General features: G+C 44.1%; 1 protein-coding gene across 3 annotated transcripts in view; it reads left to right on the forward strand.

The window, feature by feature from the left end:
* ralgapa2 (Ral GTPase activating protein catalytic subunit alpha 2) overlaps positions 1–25226 on the forward strand; it is a 150695-nt gene that overhangs the window by 114656 nt on the left and 10813 nt on the right. For all 3 annotated transcript variants that reach the window (XM_014210400.2, XM_014210399.2, XM_014210401.2), the window contains one exon: positions 22100–22224. In XM_014210400.2, the coding sequence (XP_014065875.2) occupies positions 22100–22224 (125 nt within the window). The remainder of the gene's footprint in view (positions 1–22099; positions 22225–25226) is intronic.

Raw genomic sequence — 25226 nt, forward strand, 5'->3', positions numbered from 1 at the left:
ATGTCTCCATTGTGCTCCACATCGAAGGCGGACACGTTACTGGCACGGATCAATAGACGGCCCTTTGAACAGGAGATTTGTTACACATCGGCATACTCATCTGAATACACAACCAGCCCTGCCCTTTGATGGCGAAATGTTATGTTGGAATAACCAATTGACAATGTCAGAAAAATGATAATTGTTATCCATTGATTTATAAACGACTTAGTTACCCATAAAGTATACCTTAATGTAAAGTGTTACCATCTCAACACTAAGAAGACGTCTCTATGGCTCACCATCCCCAGTTGACCCATCACTATGGCATAGTTTTTAGTCCAGTCGACCATAACTCTGGTATAGATTGCGTTTATTTGATTTGCTATGAAGTGCTAATCGATTTTTAGTGCGCCTCAGGGAACTGTAAGCTGGCGGCAACATGGCATGCTTGAGAGAATGGGCGACTTCTTCACTGTGGTCCAGTCATAAATAAGGGTCCATGCCAGCTAGCAGACACAGCCCTCTGTCTGGATTGGTGCTGCTGTAGCAGTGATGTCACGGGTTAGTAGTGATGTCACGGCCATAACTCCTCGTGCCCCTGTCTCGCTCTCAGATGGACGGTGGTGAGGTGTGGAGGTTGGCTTGAGAGGCTGACGCCGAGGGAGACTCATCCCCCTAAAGGTGTCGTTAACCTGGCCTTAATGCCAGCGTAATCCCCTGGGGCTCTGATCCTAATTAGTAAGCCCCTTGTTAAAGCTCCTGTAACCTGCCATTACACCACAGACTGCAGTACAGAACATTTAGCATCTTAGCCAGGTCATTTCTGGAAGCTTCTCAATTCACATCCCAGGTGACAGAATAGAAATCTATTTTTCTATCTTTCTCTCACCCACTCCTTTCTGATTCTCACAGGAACAATCTGTCTAATGAGACACCATGGGTACTTTGTGTACTTGGCATGCTGAGTAGTTTCTGGAATATGCTCTCTCGCACTCTTTATCCCCTCTTTGTGTATTTCGACAGTTCCTCTCTACCTGAAACCAAATTGTTCTCTGAAGCAATCGCGCCTCTCTCTCTCAGTTCAATTCAATTTAAACAGCTTTATTGGCATGGGAAACATATGTTTACTTGCCAAAGCAAGTGAAATAGATAAACAATAAAACTGAACAGTAAACATTACATTCACAAACATTTCAGAGGAATAGAGAGATTTAAAGTGTAATATTATTGCTATGTACATTGTTATAACAATCTGAAAATAGTTGAAGTACAACAGGGAAGATAAATAAACATAAAATATGGGTTGTATTTACAATGGTGTTTGTTCTTCACTGGTTGCCCTTTTCTTGTGGCAACAAGTCACAAATTGTGCTGCTGTGATGGCACACTGGTATTTTACCCAATAGATATGGGAGTTTATCAAAATTGGGTTTGTTTTCAAATTCTTTGTGGGTCTGTGTAATCTGAGGGAAATATCTGTCTCTAATATGGTCATACATTTGGCAAGAGGTTAGGAAGTGCAGCTCAGTTTCCACCACATTTTGTGGGCAGTGTGCACATAGCCTGTCTTATCTTGAGAGCCAGGTCTGCCTACAGCGGTCTTTCTCAATAGCAAGGCTATGCTCACTGAGTCTGTACATAGTCAAAACTTTCCTTAAATTTGGGTCAGTCACAGTGGTCAGGTATTCTGCCACTGTGTACTCTCTGTTTAGGGCCAAATAGCATTCCATTTTGCTCTGATTTTTTTTGTAGATTCTTTCCAATGTGTCAAGTAATTATCTTTTTGTTTTCTCATGATTTGGTGGGTCTAACTGTGTTGCTGTCCTGTTTGTGAACAGAGACCCAGGACCACCTTGCCTCTTCTAAAGGTTAATCTTTCTGTATGTGATGGCTTTGTTATGGAAGGTTTGGGAATCTCTTTCTTTTAGGTGGTTGTAGAATTGAACAGATCTTTTCTGGATTTTGATCATTAGCAGGTATCGGCCTAATTCTGCTCTGCATTAATTATTTGCATTAATTATTTGGGTTCTATAACGGATTCTAGTATTTTTAGCCAGAACCTAATTGGGATGTCAAATTTGATGTTCATTTTGGTGGCGTAGAAGGCCCTTCTTGCCTTGTCTCTCAGATCATTCACAGCTTTGTGGAAGTTACTTGTGGTGCTGATATTTAGGCCGAGGTATGTATAGTTTTTTTTGTATGCTCTAGGGCATGTATTCCCAAACTGGGGTACGCGCAATGCCGTCGGGGTACTCCAAATATAAGTGTTTTTTATTTTTCACATTTTCAAACAGTCTGTTTAGATTTTCCAACGGGGCTATACATTTGGGTGAGTTTTTCACGCCTGAGTAGCCTCGTTTCACTGCCAAAAATAAAATTAAACCATCTAGTGTTCAGCGAAATAAAAACACAATGTCAAATACAGCTAGCCTAGTCAAATAATACCAGCTCTACTGGTAGTACTGCTACTACCAGCAGTACTACACCTGTACCTGTCGACTACACAAGTTGTTCTGCTTCCACGAGCACATCCAATGCTAGCATCAGTAATTCTACATTAGTTGTTAGCCTAGCTAGCATGGACACTGACAGTTGTGAATCTGATGCAGCCGTAGAGCTGCCGCCCCCTTATCCGGCAAAGCACCAAACAACAGACAGGGACGTTGGACTGTCGAAGAGGCGCAAATATGATGAGAACTACATTGATTTGGGGTTCACTTATATTGGGAGTAGTGCCTTTCCTCAGCCAGTGTGTTGTATGTTTAAAAGTACTATCTCACAACACAATGAAACCTTCACTCTTGCGCAGACATTTAGAATTAAAACATGCCAATTTGAAAAATAAGCCAGTGTTTTTGAGTGAGAATTAAGACGACTTTCAAGTAGTAAGACATGTATAAAAGCAACAGATACCATTACTAAGAAGGGGCTAGAAGCATCTTATATGGTGAGCTACTGAGTGGCTAGGACAGGCAAGCCCCATACTATTGTGGAGGACTTAATTCTTCCTGCTGTCGCAGATATGGCTGAAACGATGCTGGGGCAAAGGCCAAAAAAACAATACAGACAATTTCTTCATCAAACAACACTGTTTCACGACGTGTCAGTGACATGGCAGGAGATGTTTTGAAACAATTACTGCTTGGCATACAAGCCAGTGAAGTCTATACGTTACAGCTGGATGAGTCAACAGACTTGGCGGGTCTGGCACAGCTCCTGTCCGTTACGTTTATGGGGGGTCAATTAAGGAAGACATCCTCTTCTGCAAACCACTGGAAACCAAAACAACAGGAGAGGATATTTTTTAAGTACTGGACAGCTTTGTGGCATCAAATGGACTTTGGTGGTCAAGATGTGTTGGTATATGTACTGATGGTGCAAAAGCCATGACAGGGAGACATAGTGGAGTGGTAACATGTGCAAGCAGTTGCTCCTGATGCCACTTTGGTACACTGCAGCATCCACCGAGAGGCTCTTGCTGCCAAGGGAATGCCTGACCACTTGAAGTTATTTTTTGGACACTACAGTGAAAATAGTTCACTTTGTTAAAGCAAGGCCCCTGAACTCTTGTGTATTTTCTGCACTATGCAATGACATGGGCAGCGACTATGTAATGGTTTTACAACATACAGAAGTATTAAGTCTACAACTTATTTTCTGAGGTCTTGGCTGATTTCTTTTGATTTTCCCATGTCAAGCAAAGAGGCACTGAGTTTGAAAGTAGACCTTGAAATACATCCACAGGTACACCTCCAGTTGACTCAAATTATGTCAATTAGCCTATCAGAAGCTTCTAAAGCCATGACATCATTTTCTGGAATTTTCCAAGCTGTTTAAAGGCACAGTCAACTTAGTGTATGTACACTTCTGACCCACTGGATTTGTGATACAGTGAATTATAAGTGAAATAATCTCTGTTAACAATTGTTTGAACAATTACTTGTGTCATGCATAAAGTAGATGTCCTAAGTGACTTGCCAAAACTATAGTTAACAAGAAATGTGTGGAGTGGTTGAAAAACAAGTTTTAATGACTCCAACCTAAGTGCATGTAAACTTCCAACTTCAACTGTATGTGCATCCTTTCAAGCACACTCTTCTCATTAACCTGTGGTGATTTACTCATAATTTTCAAGTAACAAATAAGGTTTTATATTTATGATGGTTAAATACATTTTATCATTTGTGCCCTGGTCCTGTAAGAGCTCATTGTCACTTCCCACAAGCCGGGTAATGGAAAAAAAACTCACTCATTCTTATGTTTAATAAATGTATCGTATAGTGTGTGTATGGCAGGCTTACAATGATGGCAAAAAAACAACATTTGAGAGTGTGCTGACCCTGGTGCTAGAGGGGGTACGCAGCTGGAGGTTGAATATTTGAAGGGGTACGGGCCTATAAAAAGTTTGGGAACCACCGCTCTAGGGCAACAGTGTCTAGATGGAATTTGTATTTGTGGTCCTGGCAACTGGACCTTTTTTGGAACACCATTTTTTTGGTCTTACTGAGATTTACTGTCAGGGCCCAGGTCTGACAGAATCTGTGCAGAAGATATATGTGCTGCTGTAGGCCCTCCTTGTTTGTGGACAGAAGCACCAGATTATCAGCAAATGGTAGACATTTGACTTCAGATTCTAGTAGGGTGAGGCCGGGTGCTGCAGACTGTTCTAGTGCCCTCGCCAATTCGTTGATATTTATGTTGAAGAGAGTGGGGCTCAAGTTGCATCCCTGTCTCACCACACGGAAAGAAAGCTGCATCCCTGTCTCAGCCCTGTGGAAAGAAAGCTGCATCCCTGTCTCAGCCCAGTGGAAAGAAATTAGATTTTTGCCAATTTTAACTGCACACTTGTTTGTGTACATTGATTTTTATAATGCTGTATGCTTTTCCCCCAACACTGCTTTCCATCAATTTGTATAACAGACCCTCATGCCAAATTGAGTCAAAAGATTTTTTGAAATCTGCATGAGAACACTTTGCCTTTGTTTTGTTTGTGAATTAGGAGGTGCAGGGTGAATAGGTGGTCTGTCATATGATAATTTGGTAAAAAGCCAATTTGACATTTTCTCAGTACATTGTTTTCAGTGAGGAAATGTACGAGTCTGCTGTTAATGGAAATGCAGAGGACTTTCCAAAGATTTCTGTTGACATATTCAGTGGGGGGAAAAAAGTATTTGATCCCATTTTAGTCATTTAGCAGACACTCTTATCCAGAGCGACTTACAGTAGTGAATGCATACATTTCATACATTTTTTTTTTTTTTTTTTTTTTTTTTTCTGTGCTGGCCCCCCGTGGGAATCGAACCCACAACCCTGGTGTTGCAAACACCATGCTCTACCAACTGAGCTACAGGGAAGGCCTACAGTGAGAGACAGAATAACAAAAAAATCCAGAAAAAAGCATGTCAAAAATGTTATAAAATGATTTGCATTTTAATGAGGGAAATAAGTATTTGACCCCTCTGCAAAACATGACTTAGTACTTGGTGGCAAAACCCTTGTTGGCAATCAGAGGTCAGATGTTTCTTGTAGTTGGCCACCAGGTTTGCACACATCTCAGGAGGGATTTTGTCCCACTCCTCTTTGCCGATCTTCTCCAAGTCATTAAGGTTTTGTGGCTGACGTTTGGCAACTGTCTCTCACTGTTCAAATAAACCTACCATTAAAATTATAGACTGATCCTTTCTTTATCAGTGGGCAAACGTACAAAATCAGCAGGGGATCAAATACTTTTTCCCCCCACTGTATTCCATGGTAGTTATTGGGGTTAAATTTGTCTCTACTCTATGGATTCTTCAACGACATTGAACTGATTTCTGACGTGCTGTTCCTTCTTTTTTTCCGTAGTGTATTTCTGTATTATTTTAGTGATTCACCATAGTGAAGGCATAGGCTTAGGTTTTCTGGGTCTTTTGTTTTTGGTTGGATAGGTTTCTCAAATTATTTCTTAGGTTTTTGCATTCTTCATCAAACCATTTGTCTTTATAATTGTTTTTTCTTAGGTTGTCTGCTAGACATTTTTTGATTTGATAGGGAAGCTGAAAGGTCAACTATACTGTATAGGCTTTCTACTGCCAAGTTTAAACAATTAAATATTTTGTCCAGGAAGTTGTCTAAAAGGGATTGTATTTGTTCTTGCCTAATTGTTTTTTGGTTGGTTTCTACACTACTATAGCATTCCTCAATATTTTGCAGTTCCTTTGGCTTTGATGCCTTATGATTGAGTATTGACTGTGAACGCTCAGACAGACTCTCGGTTGAGGTCAGTCATAAAGTAATCTACAGTACTACTGCCAAGCGATTAGCTGAAGGTGTACCTACCATTGGAGTGTCCACGAAGCTTACCATTGACTATGTACAGACCCAACGTGTGACAGAGCTTTCTCTCTCCTCTGTCAATTCAAAGGGCTTTATTGGCATGGGAAACAGTAAACAAAAGGGTAATTAACAAGGGGAAAAATGTGTAAACATTACACTCACAAAAGTTTTAAACAAATATAGACATTTGAAATGTGTCTCTCTCTCTGTCCCTCTTCCCCATAATCACCTCACACATCTGGGGCTTTCCACTGGGACGAGCTTCACACCTTGGCCTGCTCTGTGACAACCGGTACCGCTGGCCTGCCTGGCACTCACCGCCCAGCCCCTGTCAAATCAACACCTGCACACTCCCTCTCTCTTTCTCCCTCACTCTCCTTATCTCTCTCACTCCCTCTCTCTTAAGCATCTCTCTACTACACTGCCTGTGTAATGGCTGGTGTCTCCTTTCCTCCTCTCCACACCATTTATTTTTAGGAGATGACACCTTGACACTTTATTAATTTGAATGTCTTCATGCAATGTCATACAAACCTGCCTGGACCAAATAAATGAGATATGTACATAATCCATTTTGACTAATGTATGGTGGGTGTGTAGGGGGATAGGGGTGGTACATTTAATTCAGGAGTAAGGAGTCGTGTGTGTGTGTGTGTGTGTGTGTGTGTTATTCCTGTTCATGCGGCACTAACATCGCTGAAGTATCAGGCCTTTTTCCCCTCTTAACGGGCCGATTATGTGACTGCTGCTAGAAAATGCGGTGGCCGCCCCCACACTCTCCTCTCCTCTGGAAGGTCAAGCTGATTGGGAGATTAATGGGCAGATCTGAGCGAGAGAGGGTGAGAGTGGGGGTCAAGCACTCACAGGTAGTCTACCACGTCTCCAAACTGCGAGAGGTCATTTAGCAAGAGGACTTTTATACCAGCAGGATTAACCTTGGCTCTTCATCCTCAACAGTTACTTACTCTAGTGTTGTAGGAGAGGCAGAATTCTCTGTGCGATTCTGTAATTACCTTGTTGGTAGAGTGTAATACGGGAGGTAATGCAAATAATAGATGGTGACAAGTCGGTTGAAAAGGATAGTGAGAATGTACCAAACCTAGCGGCTACTGACTGCTTAAATAGAGGCTAGTTGAGTGTCTCTTGGGTCAATCCTTCACATGTATCATAGCAGCTCAGTGGGGTGTGGGTAGCAGCTCGGAGCGGAGTGTGATGTGCGTACCACTCAGAGCAAAGACGGCCTCTCCTCCCCATAGAGAGAGGCCAGAGGCTGGCCGCCAAGATCCTTGACCTCCCTTCAGGCTCCTGCCCTGGAGCCCTATAGTCTGTTTCTAACCTGGCTCCCAGTCAAGTCAGGTTGAGGGCACTCTGGCCACTGCTTAGGCTCCCCACTGCAGGCTCTGAGTGGAGCTAATTGACCTGTATGGCTCCTGTAGTATCTTGAATAGACCAACATATAATTGGAGGACACAGGATGTAATCTTTACTTGCCCTTTTATTAGGAACTGATTTACACAGCTGTCTATCATGGAGACCAATACTCAACCAGCTCTATTGCTCACAGAACGGCTACCAACCTAGGACCGGTGATGGCGCCGCCTATTGGTTAGATGAGCCATTTATCACTCCAACACTCCTTCCCCCATAAATCTGAACTAACTCTTGGTTAGTTTAACATTTTCAGATCTAACTCCTACTGTGAGTATTTCAATAACAGTAACCATTCTCATTGTAACTGGTAAGTAATCTCTTCACTTAGCATTAATAACATAACCTTACAATGTGTTTCTTATATCAACTGATTCAATGTTTGCATTGTCATTTCACTTTTGTTTATTGGAAGCAAGGGTAGACTACCTTACTTCCTAAAGGAGAAACAAATATATCCATTACTTTCCAAACTTTCCAAAATTAGCTGGAGGTTTCCTAACTCTTTGAGAGTGTCGCAATTCCCCTCTAGATGAACCTTTGTTGGTTTCCTTAACAAGTGCATTGTCCGTTGGTGGCCGTGGAGTACCTGTGTCCTGTGGTAACTCCTTGCCTGCTGGACTGAGCTTTGTGTTGCATGTCACTGGCTCTGCATAGTCTTGTTCCTGTCTGCTGTCCTCGTCTCTGTCTGTCACTGGCTCTGCATAATCTGTTTCCTGTCTGCTGAACAGCTGATCACCATGCCTACGTACTCCTCTACCATCCCCCACTATCACAGTGTACGAAACAGGCCCAGTGATTTCTTGAACCAACCCAGTTATCCATTTAGGTCCACACCCAAGGTTCTTGGTATACACTGAGTCTCCAACTGCAAGCTTTTGCATGTTTGTCATGCTAAGCTTTCTGTTCTGCTTGCTTAGCCTGCACCTTATTCTTTAGGTCTGGGTGTATCAAGTCTAACGTGCACCTCAACTTTCCTCCCCATCATCATCTCAGCCGCTAAAAGTCCAGTGGTTGACTGTGCCATGACGCGATAGCTAAACAACGCTCTGCTCAGTTTTGTCTCCAACGAGTCGCCTGCTCTCTTTTTCATTAGCTCTTTGAACGTCTGAGCGTCTCTCTACCAAACCATTCGATGTAGGATGGTGGGGTGCCCAAGTGACGTGTGTGATCCCATTCTTTGTCATGAATTCCTTACTGTTCTCACACACAAAACACTGAGCATTGTCTGAAACAATCATCTCTGGAATGCCATGAATACTGAAACTGTTCCTGAGGCAGTCCACGGTAGCAGCAGATGTAGCGGAGCTCACTGGATATACGTCCAGCCATTTTGAGTGAGCGTCTACGATCACCAAAAACCTCTTCCCCATGAAAGGTCCTGCATAGTCTGTGTAGCCTCCTCCAGGGCTTACTGGGCCACTCCCATGGATGGAGTGGTGCACTAGCAGGTGTTTTCCTTTGCACTTGACATGTGGTGCACGACTTGACCTTCCTTTCAATGTCTAAGTCCATATTAGGCCTCCACATGTAGCTCCTGGCCAAGCCTTTCATTCTGGTCATGCTGGGATAAATAACTCTGATGTAGCTGCTCCGTCCTCGCTGTGTGTCCTCTTTCTGGAATGATGACACGGCCTCCCCGCAGCACACAGCCATCCTGGATACTGAGCTCGTGCTGTCTCTGTTGGTATGGAGCAAACTCAGGTCCCACGTTGTGATCTGGCCACCTCCTCAGTGTGTCCAGCTCTGGATTTGCTGGGAGGTCATCAGTGGGCGGTTCTCCTGGTCCAACATCAGCACTCGTTCCTCCGGAGGCGGACTGCTAGGATGCTGGGAGAGGGAGGCAGCTGAGAGCATCTGCATTACCATTGTCCTTGCCTGCTCTGTAAGTAATAACATACTCATATGCTCGTAGTGTTACTGCCCATCTCATTCTTTTCCGAATATGATAGCTAACCCCTCCTTATCAAGTTGTGAATAGTTGTTCTCTGCATGTGATAGTGCTTGATACAAACCCTATTGCCCCCCCCCCCCACTGGTATGGGATGAGACAATGACGCCCCTACCCCGTAGGGTGAGGCATCACAGGAAAGTATCAGTTCTTTTCCTTCATCATAATGCACTAACACTCTGCTCGACTGCAACAGTTCTTTTGACAGTTTGAAGGCCTTTTGTTGTTCTGATCGCCAACACCATGGCTTGTGCATAGGAGCCAATAGCGTTGACAGATTCTGTAGGAAACTATTATAGTAGTTTGATAGGCCCAGATACGATTTCAGTTCTGTGACTGTGGTAGGCATTGGTGCGTCCTGCACCGCCTTTACTTTCTCTGGCACTGGATGCCGTCCAGTAGCGTCCACCCTGTGTCCTAGGAATGTCACTTCCTTCTCCGTGAAGCTGCACTTACTCTGTTTCAAGAGTAGCCCAGCATCCTCCAGTCGCTGTAACACTCTGTCCAGTGTTCGGATGTGGTCCTGATCATTTCTTCCTGTCAGGAGAATATCATTGAGAGACACTGGGTAATCCCCTGTAGAGTCTCCTCCATAGTGCGATGGAATATAGCGGGACTGGAGCTGACGCCGAAGGGGAACTTGGCATACGTGAACAGTCCCTTGTGCGTGTTCACTGTGACATATTTCTTTTGAATCTTCATCTAGTACAATCTGCTGGTAATCATGACTCATGTCTAGTTTGCTAAATGTTTCTCCTCCAGCTAAGGACGTGAACATGTCCTTCATTTTAGGAATGGGGTACTGTTCTAGTGATGACACTCTGTGTGGTGACTATAAAGTAACGGTAAACAATCTCACTGTACCGTCTGGTTTTAACACTGGGACTAACGGTGCTGCCCAGTCTGAGAACTTCACTGGTTCTATGATTTTGTTGTCCTGGCAACGATCTAACTCAGCCTCTATCTTAGTTTTCATTTCAAACAGTACTGACCTTGGTTTGAAGAAACGGGGTGTGGCATCACTTGATACATGTATCTTTGCTGTGAATCCTTTCAACGTGCCCAACTCATCCTTGAACACTTCCTCATGTTTCTTTAACACTTCCTGTAGAGCATCTTTGCTGTCAAGCATCATATCCATGGTATGCCAGTCCACATCCAACATGGTGATCCACCCTCGCCACAGCAGGTTTGGTCCTGACCCAGCTACAACTATTTGACTATTCCTTTGTGTTCAACTTTCACATTAGCTGATCCTACAATGTCCACTTTCTGTCCTGTATATGTTTTCAGACTGATAAATCATGTACCTAGCTCTGGAACCTTTGCTTTCTTCCCTAGCCTAGCATACTCTGACTGTGACATTATTGTTACACTAAAGCCAGTATCTGTTTCTTATTTCACTTTTCATCCATGTACTGTTAACCTGTTTAGGATAGGGGGCAGTATTTTCACGGCCGGATAAAAAACGTACCCGATTTAATCTGGTTATTACTCCTGCCCAGAAACTAGAATATGCATATAATTGTTTGATTTGGATAGAAAACACCCTAAAGTTTCTAAAACTGTTTGAATGGTGTCTGTGAGTATAACAGAAATCATATGGCAGGCCAAAACCTGAGAAGATTCTAAACAGGAAGTGCCCTTTCTGACCATTTCTTGGCCTTCTATAGCCTCTTTATCGAAAACAGAGGATCTCTGCTGTAACGTGACATTTTCTAAGACTCCCATAGGCTCTCAGAAGGCGCCAGAACGTTGAATGATGACTGCAGTCCCTGGCTGAAAAACAGAAGCGCATATGGATAGTGGTCGATCTGAGAACAATGAAACGGGTGCGCGCGTGCACGTGAGGAGTCCATTTTACATTTTCAGTCTTTGAACGAAAACAACGTCGCCCGGTCTGAATATTATCGCTATTTTACGAGAAAAATCGCATAAAAATTGATTTTAAACAGCGTTTGACATGCTTCGAAGTACGGTAATGGAATATTTTGACATTTTTTTGTCACGATACGCGCCGGCGCGTCACCCTTCGGATAGTGTCTTGAACGCAAGAACAAATGCAGCTATTTGGATATAACTATGGATTATTTTGAACCAAACCAACATTTGTTGTTGAAGTAGAAGTCCTGGGAGTGCATTCTGACGAAGAACAGCAAAGGTAATCAAATTTTTCTTATAGTAAATCTGAGTTTGGTGAGTGCCAAACTTGGTGGGTGTCAAAATAGCTAGCCATGATGGCTATCTACTCAGAATATTGCAAAATGTGGTTTCACCGAAAAGCTATTTTAAAATCGGACATAGCGATTGCATAAAGGAGTTCTGTATCTATAATTTTTTTAATAATTGTTATGTTTTTTGTGAACGTTTATCGTGAGTAATGTAGTAAATTCACCGGAAGTTTCGGTGGGTATGCTAGTTCTGAACGTCACATGCTAATGTAAAAAGCTGGTTTTTGATATAAATATGAACTTGATTGAACAAAACATGCATGTATTGTATAACATAATGTCCTAGGAGTGTCATCTGATGAAGATCATCAAAGGTTAGTGCTGCATTTAGCTGTGGTTTTGGTTTTTGTGACATTATATGCTAGCTTGAAAAATGGGTGTCTGATTATTTCTGCCTGGGTACTCTCCTGACATAATCTAATGTTTTGCTTTTGTTGTAAAGCCTTTTTGAAATCGGACAATGTGGTTAGATAAAGGAGAGTCTTGTCTTGAAAATGGTGTAAAATAGTCATATGTTTGAAAAATGGAAGTTTTTGGATTTCTGAGGTGTTTGTATTTCGCGTCACGCCCTATCATTGGATATTGGAGCGGTGTTCCGCTAGCGGAACATCTAGATGTAAGGTTAAATACTGTCTAAGCGGAGGTACCTTTAGTAATGGGTAGTGTCCATATTGTGAATAGTAAACACATCCTCACGACACTCTTCCTCTTTCTGTATGAAATTTGCACTTTTCGAATGTCTTTCTCTCCCCCCTCGAATCGTTATAAGAGCCTTCGTGCTCATTTTGTCTGCGAATGTAATTGTGTGCTTTGTCAAATGTCCAAAATCTCCTCAGATAAAAGGCTCCGCTGTCTCTTATCCTCATTTGCCCCACATACTAATCAGTCACGTAGCATCACTGTGAGGGTGTCTCCATAGTTACAGTCCTGTGCTAGCTTCCTTAGCTCTACCACATATTCAATAACACTTTCTTCTGATTTCCTATTTCTTGAGTTGAATTTCCACCTTTACTATTTTACTCGTTTTAGGATTGAAATGTGTTTTCAGTAGACTTACCAAGTCCTCAAATGATTTCTCTCCTGGCTTTGCCGGATTCATTAAATTCCTCATCAAGGTGTAGGTTTGCGCGCCCACACAGCTCAGTAGAATGCCCCTTTTCAATTTGTTTTGTTGAGAATTTCGCAATATTCTTCCCACAACTGTGTCTTGTTGTCAAATGGTGCCGCCAATCCTACTGTGCCTGCCATCCTGTCTGTCGTCCAGTCACTGCTGCCAAAGAGAAGGCAAATATGTCCTAGCTTCCCCACGTCGATAGCTCTCACTCACTTAGCTTAGCCTTTCCTAGCTAACTAGCATGCTAATATTCACTCACGGTAGTTACACCGTTCAACTCAAACTCCGTAGTCTCACTGAAAACTTCTTCTGATTTTTGCCCCGTCGCCAAATGTAGTATCTTGAATAGACCAACATATAATTGGAGGACACAGGATGTAATCTTGTCATTTATTAGGAACCGATTTACACCGCTATCTATCATGGAGACCAATACTAAACATTCTTGATTGCTCACAGAACGGTTACCAACCTAGGACCGTTGATAGCGCCGCCTATTGGTTAGATGAGCCAGCATAATTTCTCACTCTATAACAGCTCCTGTCTAGCCTGTGAGAGGGAGACCTCAGGATGGGGTTTTAAAGTCCTTCTCTCCTCTGGACTCTAACCAGTAGTGTGGAGCCCCCCTTCTGTTTTGCTCGATAAAGTTAATATTTATATCCATAAACCCATTTTACATTGGCGTGTAATGTTCAGAAATGTTTTGCCTCCCAAAACCTCCGGTGAATGAGCACATACATTTACAGAAATACTCATCATAAACGTTGATAAAATATTCAACAGTTATTCAAAGAATTATAGATACACTTCTCCTTAATGCAACCGCTGTGTCAGATTTCAAAAAAGCTTTACGGCGAAAGCAAATTTTTCAATAATCTGTGTACAGCGCTCAGATATCAAAACAAGCCATACAGATACCCGCCATTTTGGAGTCAACAGAAATGACAAACATTACATTATAAATATTCACTTACCTTTGATCTTCATCGGAATGCACTCCCAGGAATCCCAGTTCCAGAATAAATGTTTGTTTTGTTCGATAAAGTCCATAATTTATGTCCAAATACCTCCTTTTTGTTCGCGCGTTTAGTCCACTACTCCAAATGCAGGAAGCGTGCGCAAAATGTCACGACGAAAAGTCAAAAAAAAGTTATATTTACGTTCGTAGAAACATATCAAACGATGTATAGCATCAATCTTTAGGCTGTTTTTATCATAAATCTTCAGTAATATTCCAACCGGACAATTCCAATGTCTTCAGAAAAGAAAAGAAACACAGCTAACTCTCACGTGAGCGTGTGCCACTGAGCTCATGTCATTTTCTCAGTCATCTACTTAGGAGCTCTTATTCTCTCCCTATTCACAGTAGAAGCATGAACAACGTTCTAAAGACTGTTGACATCTAGTGGAAGCCTTAGGAAGTGCAAAATGAACCCTAAGTCACCTTATACTGTATAGGCAATCACTTGAAAAACTACAAACCTCAGATTTCCACACTTCCTTCCTTTTTCTCAGGTTTTTGCCTGCCATATGAGTTCTGTTATACTCACAGACATCATTCAAACAGTTTTAGAAACTTCAGTGTTTTCTATCCAAATGTACTAATAATATGCATATCCTACCTTCTGAGCCTGAGTAGCAGGCAGTTTACTACGGGCACGATTTGTCATGGGTCCCCAGATCCTCAAAGTTATACAGCTGCACCATCGAGAGCATCCTGACAGGTTGCGTCACCACCTGGTATGGCAACTGCTCTGCATCCTGACATCCAGGACCTCAATACTAGACGGTGTCAGAGGAAAGTCCATTAAATTGTCGAAGACTCCAGTCACCCGAGTCATAGACTGTTCTCTCTGCTATCGCACGGCAAGCGGTATCGCAGCACCAAGTCTAAGTCCAAAAGGCTCCTTAACAGCTTCTACCCCCAAGCTATAAGACTGCTGAACAATTAATGAAATGGCCATCCGGGCTATTTACATTTACACCCCCCCCCCCCTTGGATTTTACACTTCTGCTACCCATCCCTACCTGCATGTACTAATTACCTCAACTAACCTGTACCCCCCACATTGACTCTGTACTGGTACCCCCTGTATATAGTCTCGTTATTGTTACTTTAGTTTATTTGGTAAATATTTTCTTAACTCTTTCTTGAACTGTGTTGTTGGTTAAAGCTTTGTAAGTAAGCATTTCATGTTAAGGTCTACACCTGTTTGTTTTCGGCGCATGTGACAAATAAAATTTGATTTGATTTGAAATAGCCTAGGTTAAATTACCAGATATTGTCATGTGGCCCATTATACACAACATGAACATCTCACTCCAAAACCATGAGTATTAATATGGAGTTGGTCCTCCCTGCTACTTTAACCGCCTTCCGCTAGATGTTAGAACATTGCTGCAGGGATTTGCTTCCATTCAGCCACAAGAGCATTAGGGAGGTCGCGCACTGATGTTGGGCGATTAGGCCTGGCTCACAGTCTGCGTTCCAATAAGGTCAGGGCTCTGTGCAGGCTAGTCAATTTCTTCCTCACCAAACCAATTCTGTATGGACCTCACTTTGTGCATGTGGGCATTGTCATGCTGAAACAGGAAAGGGCCTTCCTCAAAATGTTGCCAAAAAGTTGGAAGCACAGAATCTTCTAGAACGTCGTTGTATGCTGTAGCATTAAGATTTCCCTTCACTGGAACTAAGGGGCCTAGTACGAACCATGAAAAACAGCCCCAGGCCATTATTCCTCCTCCACCAAACTTTACAGTTGGGATTATGCATTGGGGCATGTAGCGTTCTCCTGGCATCCGCCAAACCCAGATTCGTTCGTCTGGACTGCCTGATAGTGAAGTGTGATTCATCACTCCAGAGAAAGCATTTCCAATGCTCCAGAGTCAAATGGAGGCGGGCTTTACACCACTCCAGCCGACGCTTGGCTTTGCGCATGGTGATCTTAGGCTTGTGTGCGGCTGCTCAGCCATGGAAACCCATTTCATGAAGCTCCCGACGAACAGTTCTTGTGCTGGCGTTGCTTCCAAAGACAGTTTGGATCTCGGTAGTGAGTGTTGCAATCGAGGACAGACAATTTTTACGAGCTTCAGCACTCGACCGTCCTGTTCTGTGAGCTTGTGTTGCCCAACACATCGCGGCTGAGCCGTTGTTGCTCCTAGAAGTTTCCTCTTCACAATAACAGCACTTACAGTTGAAGGGGGTAGCTCTAGCAGGGCAGAAATTTGATGAAATGACTTGTTGGAAAGATGGCATCCTGCAACATTGAAAGTCACTGAGCTCTTCAGTAAGGCCATTCTACTGCCAATGTTTGTCTATGGAGGTTCCATGGCTGTGTGCTCGATTGTATACACCTGTCAGCAACGGATGTGGCTGAAATATCCAAATCCACTCATTTGAAGGGGTGTCCACATACTTTTGTATTTCTAGGCATAATTATATAACTATAGCATAATTATATTTAAGAAGTACATTTCCTTGGGAAAGATAACTGCCCCGTGCCGCTCCACCCGTGCATAGACTATAGCCTACTATATTTTAATGAAATGCCACACGCGCTCCTGATTTCGTACCTATAGCTACTGAACTTGAAGCAGCAAGAATGAGGTCCTTGTCCCATCGCGCACTAGCGACTCCTGTGGCAGGCTGGGCGCAATGCACGCTGATACGGTCGCCAGGTGCACGGTGTTTCCTCTGACACATTGGTGCGGTTGGCTTCCGGGTTAAGTGGGCATTGTGTCAAGAAGCAGTGCGACTTGGTTGGGTTGTGTTTCGGAGGATGCACGGCTCTCGACCTTCGTCTCTCCCGAGTCCGTACGGGAGTTGCAGCGTTGAGACAAGACTGTAACTACCAATTTGGATACCACGAAATTGGGGAGAAAAAGAGAAAATAATGATGAGAGCGGACACTTGCACTTTCAAAAATGTGGGATTGCACCTCGACTAAGGTTGGTTGAGCGTCCTCCACTTTCCATTATCAATATTGATGTACAGACACTGTAGTAAACTATAGCCTATTCCTATTTAAGTACATTTTCTTGGAAAGATAACTGCCTGTCATTCTCTGCCCGTGCATAGTCGGTCTACTCCATTTCATTGAGACCACACATATACTAGGCACTCTTGATCTCGCACGCCCAACTAGTGTGGAAGGCTCCTGGATTCTGAGAGTGTGAATAATGCAGCAAAGATGTCCTTTTAATACAATAGGTAGGCCTAGGCTAACACATACAGTCATGGCCAAAAGTTTTGAGAGTGACACAAATATTAATTTCCACAGTGTCTAGATATTTTTGTCAGATGTTACTATGGAATACTGAAGTATAATTACCAGCATTTCATAAGTGTCAAAGGCTTTTGACAATTACATGAAGTTGATGCAGAGTCAATATTAGCAGTGTTGACCCTTCTTTTTCAAGACCTCTGCAATCCGCCCTGGCATGCTGTCAATTAACTTCTGGGCCACATCCTGACTGATGGCAGCCCATTCTTGCATAATCAATGCTTGGACTTTGTCAGAATTTGTGGGTTTTTGTTTGTCCACCCGCCTCTTGAGGATTGACCACAAGTTCTCAATGGGATTAAGGTCTGGGGAGTTTCCTGGCCATGGACCCAAAATATCGATGTTTTGTTCCCCGAGCCACTTAGTTATCACTTTTGTCTTATGGCAAGGTACTGAGGACTGATGGTAGCACTCACCTTGTCTTCTCCGGACAAGCTTTTTTCCGGATGCCCCAAACAATCGGGAAGGGGATTCATCAGAGAAAATGACTTTACCCCAGTCCTCAGCAGTCCAATCCCTGTACCTTTTGCAGAATATCAGTCTGTCCCTGATGTTTTTCCTGGAGCGAAGTGGCTTCTTTGCTGCCCTTCTTGACACCAGGCCATCCTCCAAAAGTCTTCGCCTCACTGTGCATGCAGATGCACTCACACCTGCCTGCTGCCATTCCTGAGCAAGCTCTGTACTGGTGGTGCCCCGATCCCACAGCTGAATCAAATTTAGGAGACGGTCCTGGCGCTTGCTGGACTTTCTTGGGCGCCCTGAAGCCTTCTTCACAACAATTGATCCGCTCTCCTTGAAGTTCTTGATGATCCGATAAATGGTTGATTTAGGTGCAATCTTACTGGCAGCAATATCCTTGCCTGTGAAGCCCTTTTTGTGCAAAGCAATGATGATGTCACGTGTTTCCTTGCAGGTAACCATGGTTGACAGAGGAAGAACAATGATTCCAAGCACCACCCTCATTTTGAAGCTTCCAGTCTGTTATTCAAACTCAATCAGCATGACAGAGTGATCTCCAGCCTTGTCCTCGTCAACACTCACACCTGTGTTAACGAGAGAATCACTGACATGATGTCAGCTGGTCCTTTTGTGTCAGGGCTGAAATGCAGTGGAAATGTTTTTGGGGGATTCAGTCCATTTGCATGGCAAAGAGGGACTTTGCAATTAATTGCAATTCATCTGATCACTCTTCATAACATTCTGGAGTATATGCAAATTGCCATCATACAAACTGAGGCAGCAGACTTTGAAAATTAATATTTGTGTCATTCTCAAAACTTTTGGCCACGACTGTACAAAGCAGAAAGACCACAGTTTCCAAATAATCTGCGGGACATCAAAAATGTATCATCCCAAAGTTGTCTGTCTGAAATGCCCGATAGGGAGAGGACAGGGGGATGCGCTGAGGTTCAATGTAAGTCCCTCTGGACTGGGAGGGTGCAGAGAGAGACTGAGGACGGATCCCTCTGAAGGGAGGGAGAGAGAGAAGGGGTGTAGGGGTCCTGGGCCAGAGCAGCCTGTTAAGAGCCATCTGAGGCCCTATTCACCTTGAACATGGCCCACTGCTGCTGCCTGACCTTGGTTTTGATCCATAAAGGCGCTTGACCCTGGATTCCCCCTTGGCCACCCTGCCATCTGGACATTACGCTCTAACACACACACACACACACACACACACACATATGCATCATGCATTAACACATGCACGCACACGTGCAGACACACATGCACACACACATGCACTATTGTGTGCGCCCTCTGTTTCAGGGAACACACATCGGCTTGTTTATAAGAGTGCCAGTGGTGGAGGCTCCATGTGAATTGTACACACACCACACATCACCCAACAGCCACACACCGGCTTTATCTGAACCATAAGTCACTGCCTTTTGTCCCAGTGAGCACCATGGGGGCAGAGTTAGGGGAGGGGCTTTTATAGATCTGGAGGATGACTTTTATCTACTAAATGCCTACATTGTCGTTGCCATTGTCAAGTGGATTTGAAATGTGCTTTTTTGGGGGGTCATAACCAATACCTTTGTGATTTCTCCTTCTCTCACAGTTTCTTTTAAAGGCTGACCTTGTTGTTGAGTGATGTCAGAGCGTTATTTTACATTACAGGTTGTTTCCAATCTCGTCTGACTGAAGAGGTTTGTCAGTTGCTCACGCAGCGCTCTGACACGCTTCACAGACATGATATTCCCACTCCTCTCCTCTCCCTAATGGGAATGTGCAGCTGCTTGGAACTTGGGGGAATATTGAGAGATTCTTAGTGGTAGAACATGCTTCTGGAAGCCTCTCGACCACTCTTTTTTACTTAACAGTTCAACTGTGAAATGACAATTATTCTACGGATGACTTGTATTGCGTTGATACCGCGGAAACGTATTGTTGTTTTCATCCTGGCAAGGTCCCTGTAGTATAGCCTAATGGTTTTGAGTGCCAGAGGCCTACAGTAGCCAGAGGCCTACAGTAGCCAGAGGCCTACAGTAGCCAGAGGCCTACAGTAGCCAGAGGCCTACAGTAGCCAGAGGCCTACAGTAGCCAGAGGCCTACAGTAGCCAGAGGCCTACAGTAGCCATGGGACATAATCAGTAAATGATAAATAACATACCAACATAGCCATCTCTCGGATAATGGCCATTCTACCTGAAGAGGTAATTCCTTGACATATATGTGTTGCCACACAGAGAGAGAGAGACCGCATGTTTGTCACCCAGGGAAGGGTCAGTGGGTGTGGCGAACGCGACGTGGACATGCTTTTTCCGTTGTTGTCCCTTGATTTAATTACTGGGTGCTAGGCAAGCAGGAACAGCTTTTGTACACATGTAGGGGAACATCCTGTACCTAGCACATAGTCATTAGTGACAGAGACAGAGGGAGGGGACAACCATAGAAATATAGTCTCTAGTTCAACATTACCACTCACCTTGTATCTGAGCTTTTCTAGGGATTTCTGTGCTACAAGTTTCAAATCCGCAGAAGCCGTGCATTTACTGATTGCACTCAGTCGATTCTCTTTCCTGATCTCTCTCTCTCTCTCTCCCTGTTGGTTATAGCGGGTAGAGGAATCGGCAGAGTGTAGGAGAGGTGTGTGTCAGAGGAGAGTGGAGGGCCACCCCAGCTGGAATCAATATTTACTTTAGGAATCTCAGTAATAGGCCGGGACACAGTCATCTGCATCTCTGATAATGGACAACCATATGGCTCTGTTGGCTCAGTGGACTGCAGTTCTCTCGCTCGTTCTCTCTCCTCCTCCCCCCCTTCTCTCCACGTACATTCATAAAACCCGGGATTTAACTCGTCACATTGTGCTGTGACCTGGGTTGCCATGGCAGCAAAGTCTGTGATGTTCTCTATTGTATCCCCACTCCTGGTTGAATCAGCAGGCAGGTAAAAGATGACTGTGCAGCCTCACAGCTATCTTTACTAGCAGCCTCACACACAGCTCAGGTGATCTTAACCCATGCCCTTGTGTTTCCCCTACTCCGTGGATTTAGAACACACTTGCTGCACCAATGAAGCTTATCTCCCTCTCTTTCTCCATGCCGCTCTCCCTCCCACCGTGTGGTGAGCAGCTTGCCTGTCCTCAGGCTGGCCCAGGCCCTAGGCTCAGGTGCCCGTCAGCCCCAGTTTGAAACGGCTGCCTTTCAGCCATTCGTCATGCCAGCCTCAACCCCTGCTGTGCCAGCATGTGCCCAGTCCATGCCATTTTAGCCAACCCAGCTTAGTCCAGCCCATACACATTCCCAGTAACATCCACTTCCAGTGCCAGCCCTTCTTCTCACCAACACTCTACCAGAGCAGAGGGGACCTAGCAACAGCCTAGCAACACTTACTACAAGCAGCAGTCTGTTAATGAGAGTGGAATGAGCCCAGCAGGTTCCTGGAGTCGGGGGCTGTAGTAGATGCCTGTTTGGGTCGCATCTTGACGTGGTGACTGAATAACCATTTGTTAGGTGCAGTTATCTAGAAGGAAAGACAGAAACCTACAGCTAGCATAGTTAGTGACATTCTAATGCGCACACACACACACACACACAGAGAGAGAGCAGCATTTTGAGCCCTTTTTGTTATTCTGTTATGTTCTATCTTGACTGACTGTCTGCATCCATCCGGCACCATATTCCCAGGTTGCTCTCCCTGCCTGCCACTCTGAATTTGAAATGTCTATAATTTTCCCCCTGACGGGTTGGAGAAGTGCCAGGTTGGGAGGGATGTCCGAGAGCATCTCTCTGCCCCCAGCAGGGGTTCTATTAGAGTGCCCCGGGATTTTCATTTTATTTAACCTTTATTTAACTAAGCAAGTCAGTTAAGAACAAATTATTATTTTCAATGATGGCCTAGGGACAGTGGGTTAACTGCCTTGTACAGATTTGTACCTTGTCAGCTCGGGGATTCGATCTTGCAACCTTTCGGTTACTAGTCCAACGCTCTAACCACTAGGCTAAGGAGAGGCGAGAGGATGGTCATGCCTATAGTGTTTTTATTTAGTGACTGCTTTCCCCATTTGTGGCTGTGTGGCCAGGCTGATTGTCCTCTCCAACGGTCTGGTTATTACTACTCCTCTGTCTACTCATGCTGCCTTTTGTCTGTGTCTGCTACTGTTGTTGGTCAGAGAGGCTCATTTCTCTATTATGTGACGGTGAGATGGGTTTTCTTCACCTGTTGTTTTGTCTTGATTGACTATGTTCCTGCATTGATGAATTGAGCGTTTTTGTTTCGATTCATTGGGCTGTAAATCAGCCCTTTTCCACGTCTCTTCCTCTGTGGTTTTCCTTAACCCTGGCCCCAGCTATGAGGAGCGGGCGCTGTACCTGGAGGCCATCGTGCAGAACCACCGGGAGGTCATGACCTTTGAGGACTTTGCCTCGCAGGTCTTCTCCCCTTCACCCAGCTACTACCCAATGAGTGGGACAGGTAAGAATCCCCTGCTCTCCTCCTCTCTTCCTCCACTTCCTCCTTTCTTCCTCCACAGCAGCACACCTGTTAGCCCTCCTCTTCAGGCCCCTCCATCTCTGTTTCCTGGTCCTTGTCTCCTCACACCCACACTCTGATGAATATCAAAGGCAACAGGGCCAATCTCTCTCCACACTGTCTGAGCAGCAGCATCAAAGACTTCACCCGTGGCTCAACAACTTAGTCGGGCCCTGCTCCTTGTCTCGCTGTGTACTGTTTCATCTCGCCTCCTCCTTTCTGGTTTTTATCTCCCTCTCATTTAATGAGCCTGATCGAAATAGACATGTGACATGATTGAAGGTGGGTGAAGCCCCGTGTATGTGATCGGACTCTTCTTATCAGAGCCTCCATCCCCGTACCAGAGATGTGTAGTAACTAACAGTCGACGGTGAACACGGGGTTCACACTGCTGTCCTCCAGAGGTCAGGAGGAGGAGAGGGAGGGGGACTTCATTAAACAATGTCTCCTCTTCCTGTCCTGCCTGGCCTAGATCTGATGGGTCTATAACAACACCACCACTAGCATCCAATCGATACAGCGACGCTAAAACTGGACACCTGTGCTGTTGTACTTTGTGATAACTGGATCTGTTATCGCGTGTGTCTGGTCTGTGTGTGTGTGTGTGTGTGTGTGTGTGTGTGTGTGTGTGTGTGTGTGTTCAGATCTCAGCGAGCAGCCCCAGAAGGCAGGGTTGATAAGCAGACTGGCGGAGGCAGGGGGTAGCAGGTCTATTAACATAATTACAGTCTGCTCCCTTTACTGCAGAGGTGGACAGGAGTCCCAACCACACCTGCACACCGTTTTTATTTGTTTACCTGTATTGTTGTCTATCACTTGTTTACTTTGGTGCAAATAAATACATTCTAAAATAAAATAAGTCCTAAACTGACCTCTATTGACCTTTTTCATCAAGCAGAATACTAAACAGGGACTATTCCTCAGGGAGAGGGAAACGGGGAGAGGGAGGAAGTGGGAGGGAGTGATAGAAAGGCAGAGGTAAACAGAAAGGGAGAGATTGAACCAGCGAGCGGGAGAGAGCGAGCGAATGAGAGAGTGATGGAGAAAAGACATGTAATTACCCAGCGCCAGGTCATGTCTATCCTCTGCTGTTGTGGGTTATTTCAGCAGTGGGCTCTTCTGCAGTGGGGGCATGAGTAGGATACCTGGTTGGCTCCTCATTGGGATTATGGGAGCAGAGACCAGACAATAAACCATTATTTTCTCATATCGTTAAATGAGGATTGGTTTCACAGCATTGTGCATCGGCTGTGTCTGCTGAGAGCAGCCAACAACAAGACTTAATATACTAACCCTCTTTAATGCATTGGAAATATAGAAATAAATGGGCAAACATCATTTTTGGGCTATTGCTTCTGTTTGTGTGTCTATGTAAAAGTGTGTGTGGTGTATGCATACATTTGTGTGTGTCCAGGATTTAGGCTTTTGTCCACAGTGGGTTTGTAATCAGCTGGCCCTCTGCATCAACTGTTTCTATGCACAGCACCACGCCACAGAGATGCAGGGCAATTTCAGGACTCAGTCTTGGTCTGCATGCGGTCTTCACCTGGTAATCTTTTAAACAAGGGGGGAGGTTAAGTCCTAATAGTACACGCCCACGCATACGGGCGGCAGGTAGCCTAGTGGTTAGAGCATTCGACTAGTAACCGAAAGGTTGCAAGATCGAATCCCCGAGCTGACTAAGTAAAAATCTGTCGTTCTGCCCCTGAACAAGGCAGTTTAACCCACTGTTCCTAAGCCATCATTGAAAATAAGAATTTGTTCTTAACTGACTTGCCTAGTTAAATAAAGGTAAAATACATAAAAATAAACACACACCCACAGGTGCTCGCAGCTTCTTCCAGTGATAAACCAGGCATTCCCTTCTTTTCTGAGAAGTTGTTTTGAAATGGTCATTTTTTGTCACCATATTTTCATGTATTTCTAGCAGGAGTGTGGATAATGTGCAGTACATTTATGTTCATAACATATGGCCTGTGTATGTCCTGTGTATGGTTCTATGCATCAGCAGGTGGTCACTAATAGATCCTCACAACAGGCTCCTTTTAGTTTTCTCGCTGTTAGTGTATCGTTGCTGTGTACTACCCCCTAGTACTACCCTCATTTTATTTCTCCCACCAAGTTTTTGAACAAGGAAAAACAACATATTGTTGGACATAAGACTGATTTTAATTTAGGAAATCTGCTCCAAAGTATTCTCGCGCATAATAGAGAGATATAAGTGATCGTATAGAAATGTAAGGTTTGAAATTATTGTTTTAGTCATATCTGTTTCAGCACACACTGAGTGTACAAAACATTATGAACAGCTGCTCTATCTATGACAGACTGACCAGGTGAATCCAGATAAAAGCTATGATCCCTTATTGATGTCACCTGTTAAATCCACTTGAATCAGTGTAGATGAAGAAGAGACAGGTTAATAATGAAGGGTTCTTAGGTCTTGAGACATGGATTGTGTGTGTGTGCCATTGAGGGTGAATGGGCAAGACAAAATATTTAAGTGCCTCTGAACGGGGTATGGTAGTACAGGGGGGGGGAGTATTTGATCCCCTGCTGATTTTGTACGTTTGCCCACTGACAAAGAAAGGATCAGTCTATAATTTTAATGGTATGTTTATTTGAACAGTGAGAGACACAATAACAACAAAAATATCCAGAAAAACGCATGTTATAAATTGATTTGCATTTTAATGAGGGAAATAAGTATTTGACCCCCTCTCAATCAGAAAGATTTCTGGCTCCCAGGTGTCTTTTATACAGGTAACGAGCTGAAATTAGGAGCACACTCTTAAAGGGAGTGCTCCTAACCGCAACTTGTTACCTGTAAAAAAGACACCTGTCCACAGAAGCAATCAATCAATCAGATTCCAAACTCTCCACCATGGCCAAGACCAAAGAGATCTCCAAGGATGTCAGGGACAATGGGCTACAAGACCATCGAC

This window comes from Salmo salar, chromosome ssa09 (genome assembly GCF_905237065.1).
Source record: "Salmo salar chromosome ssa09, Ssal_v3.1, whole genome shotgun sequence".
In the NCBI taxonomy this organism is placed as follows: domain Eukaryota; kingdom Metazoa; phylum Chordata; class Actinopteri; order Salmoniformes; family Salmonidae; genus Salmo; species Salmo salar.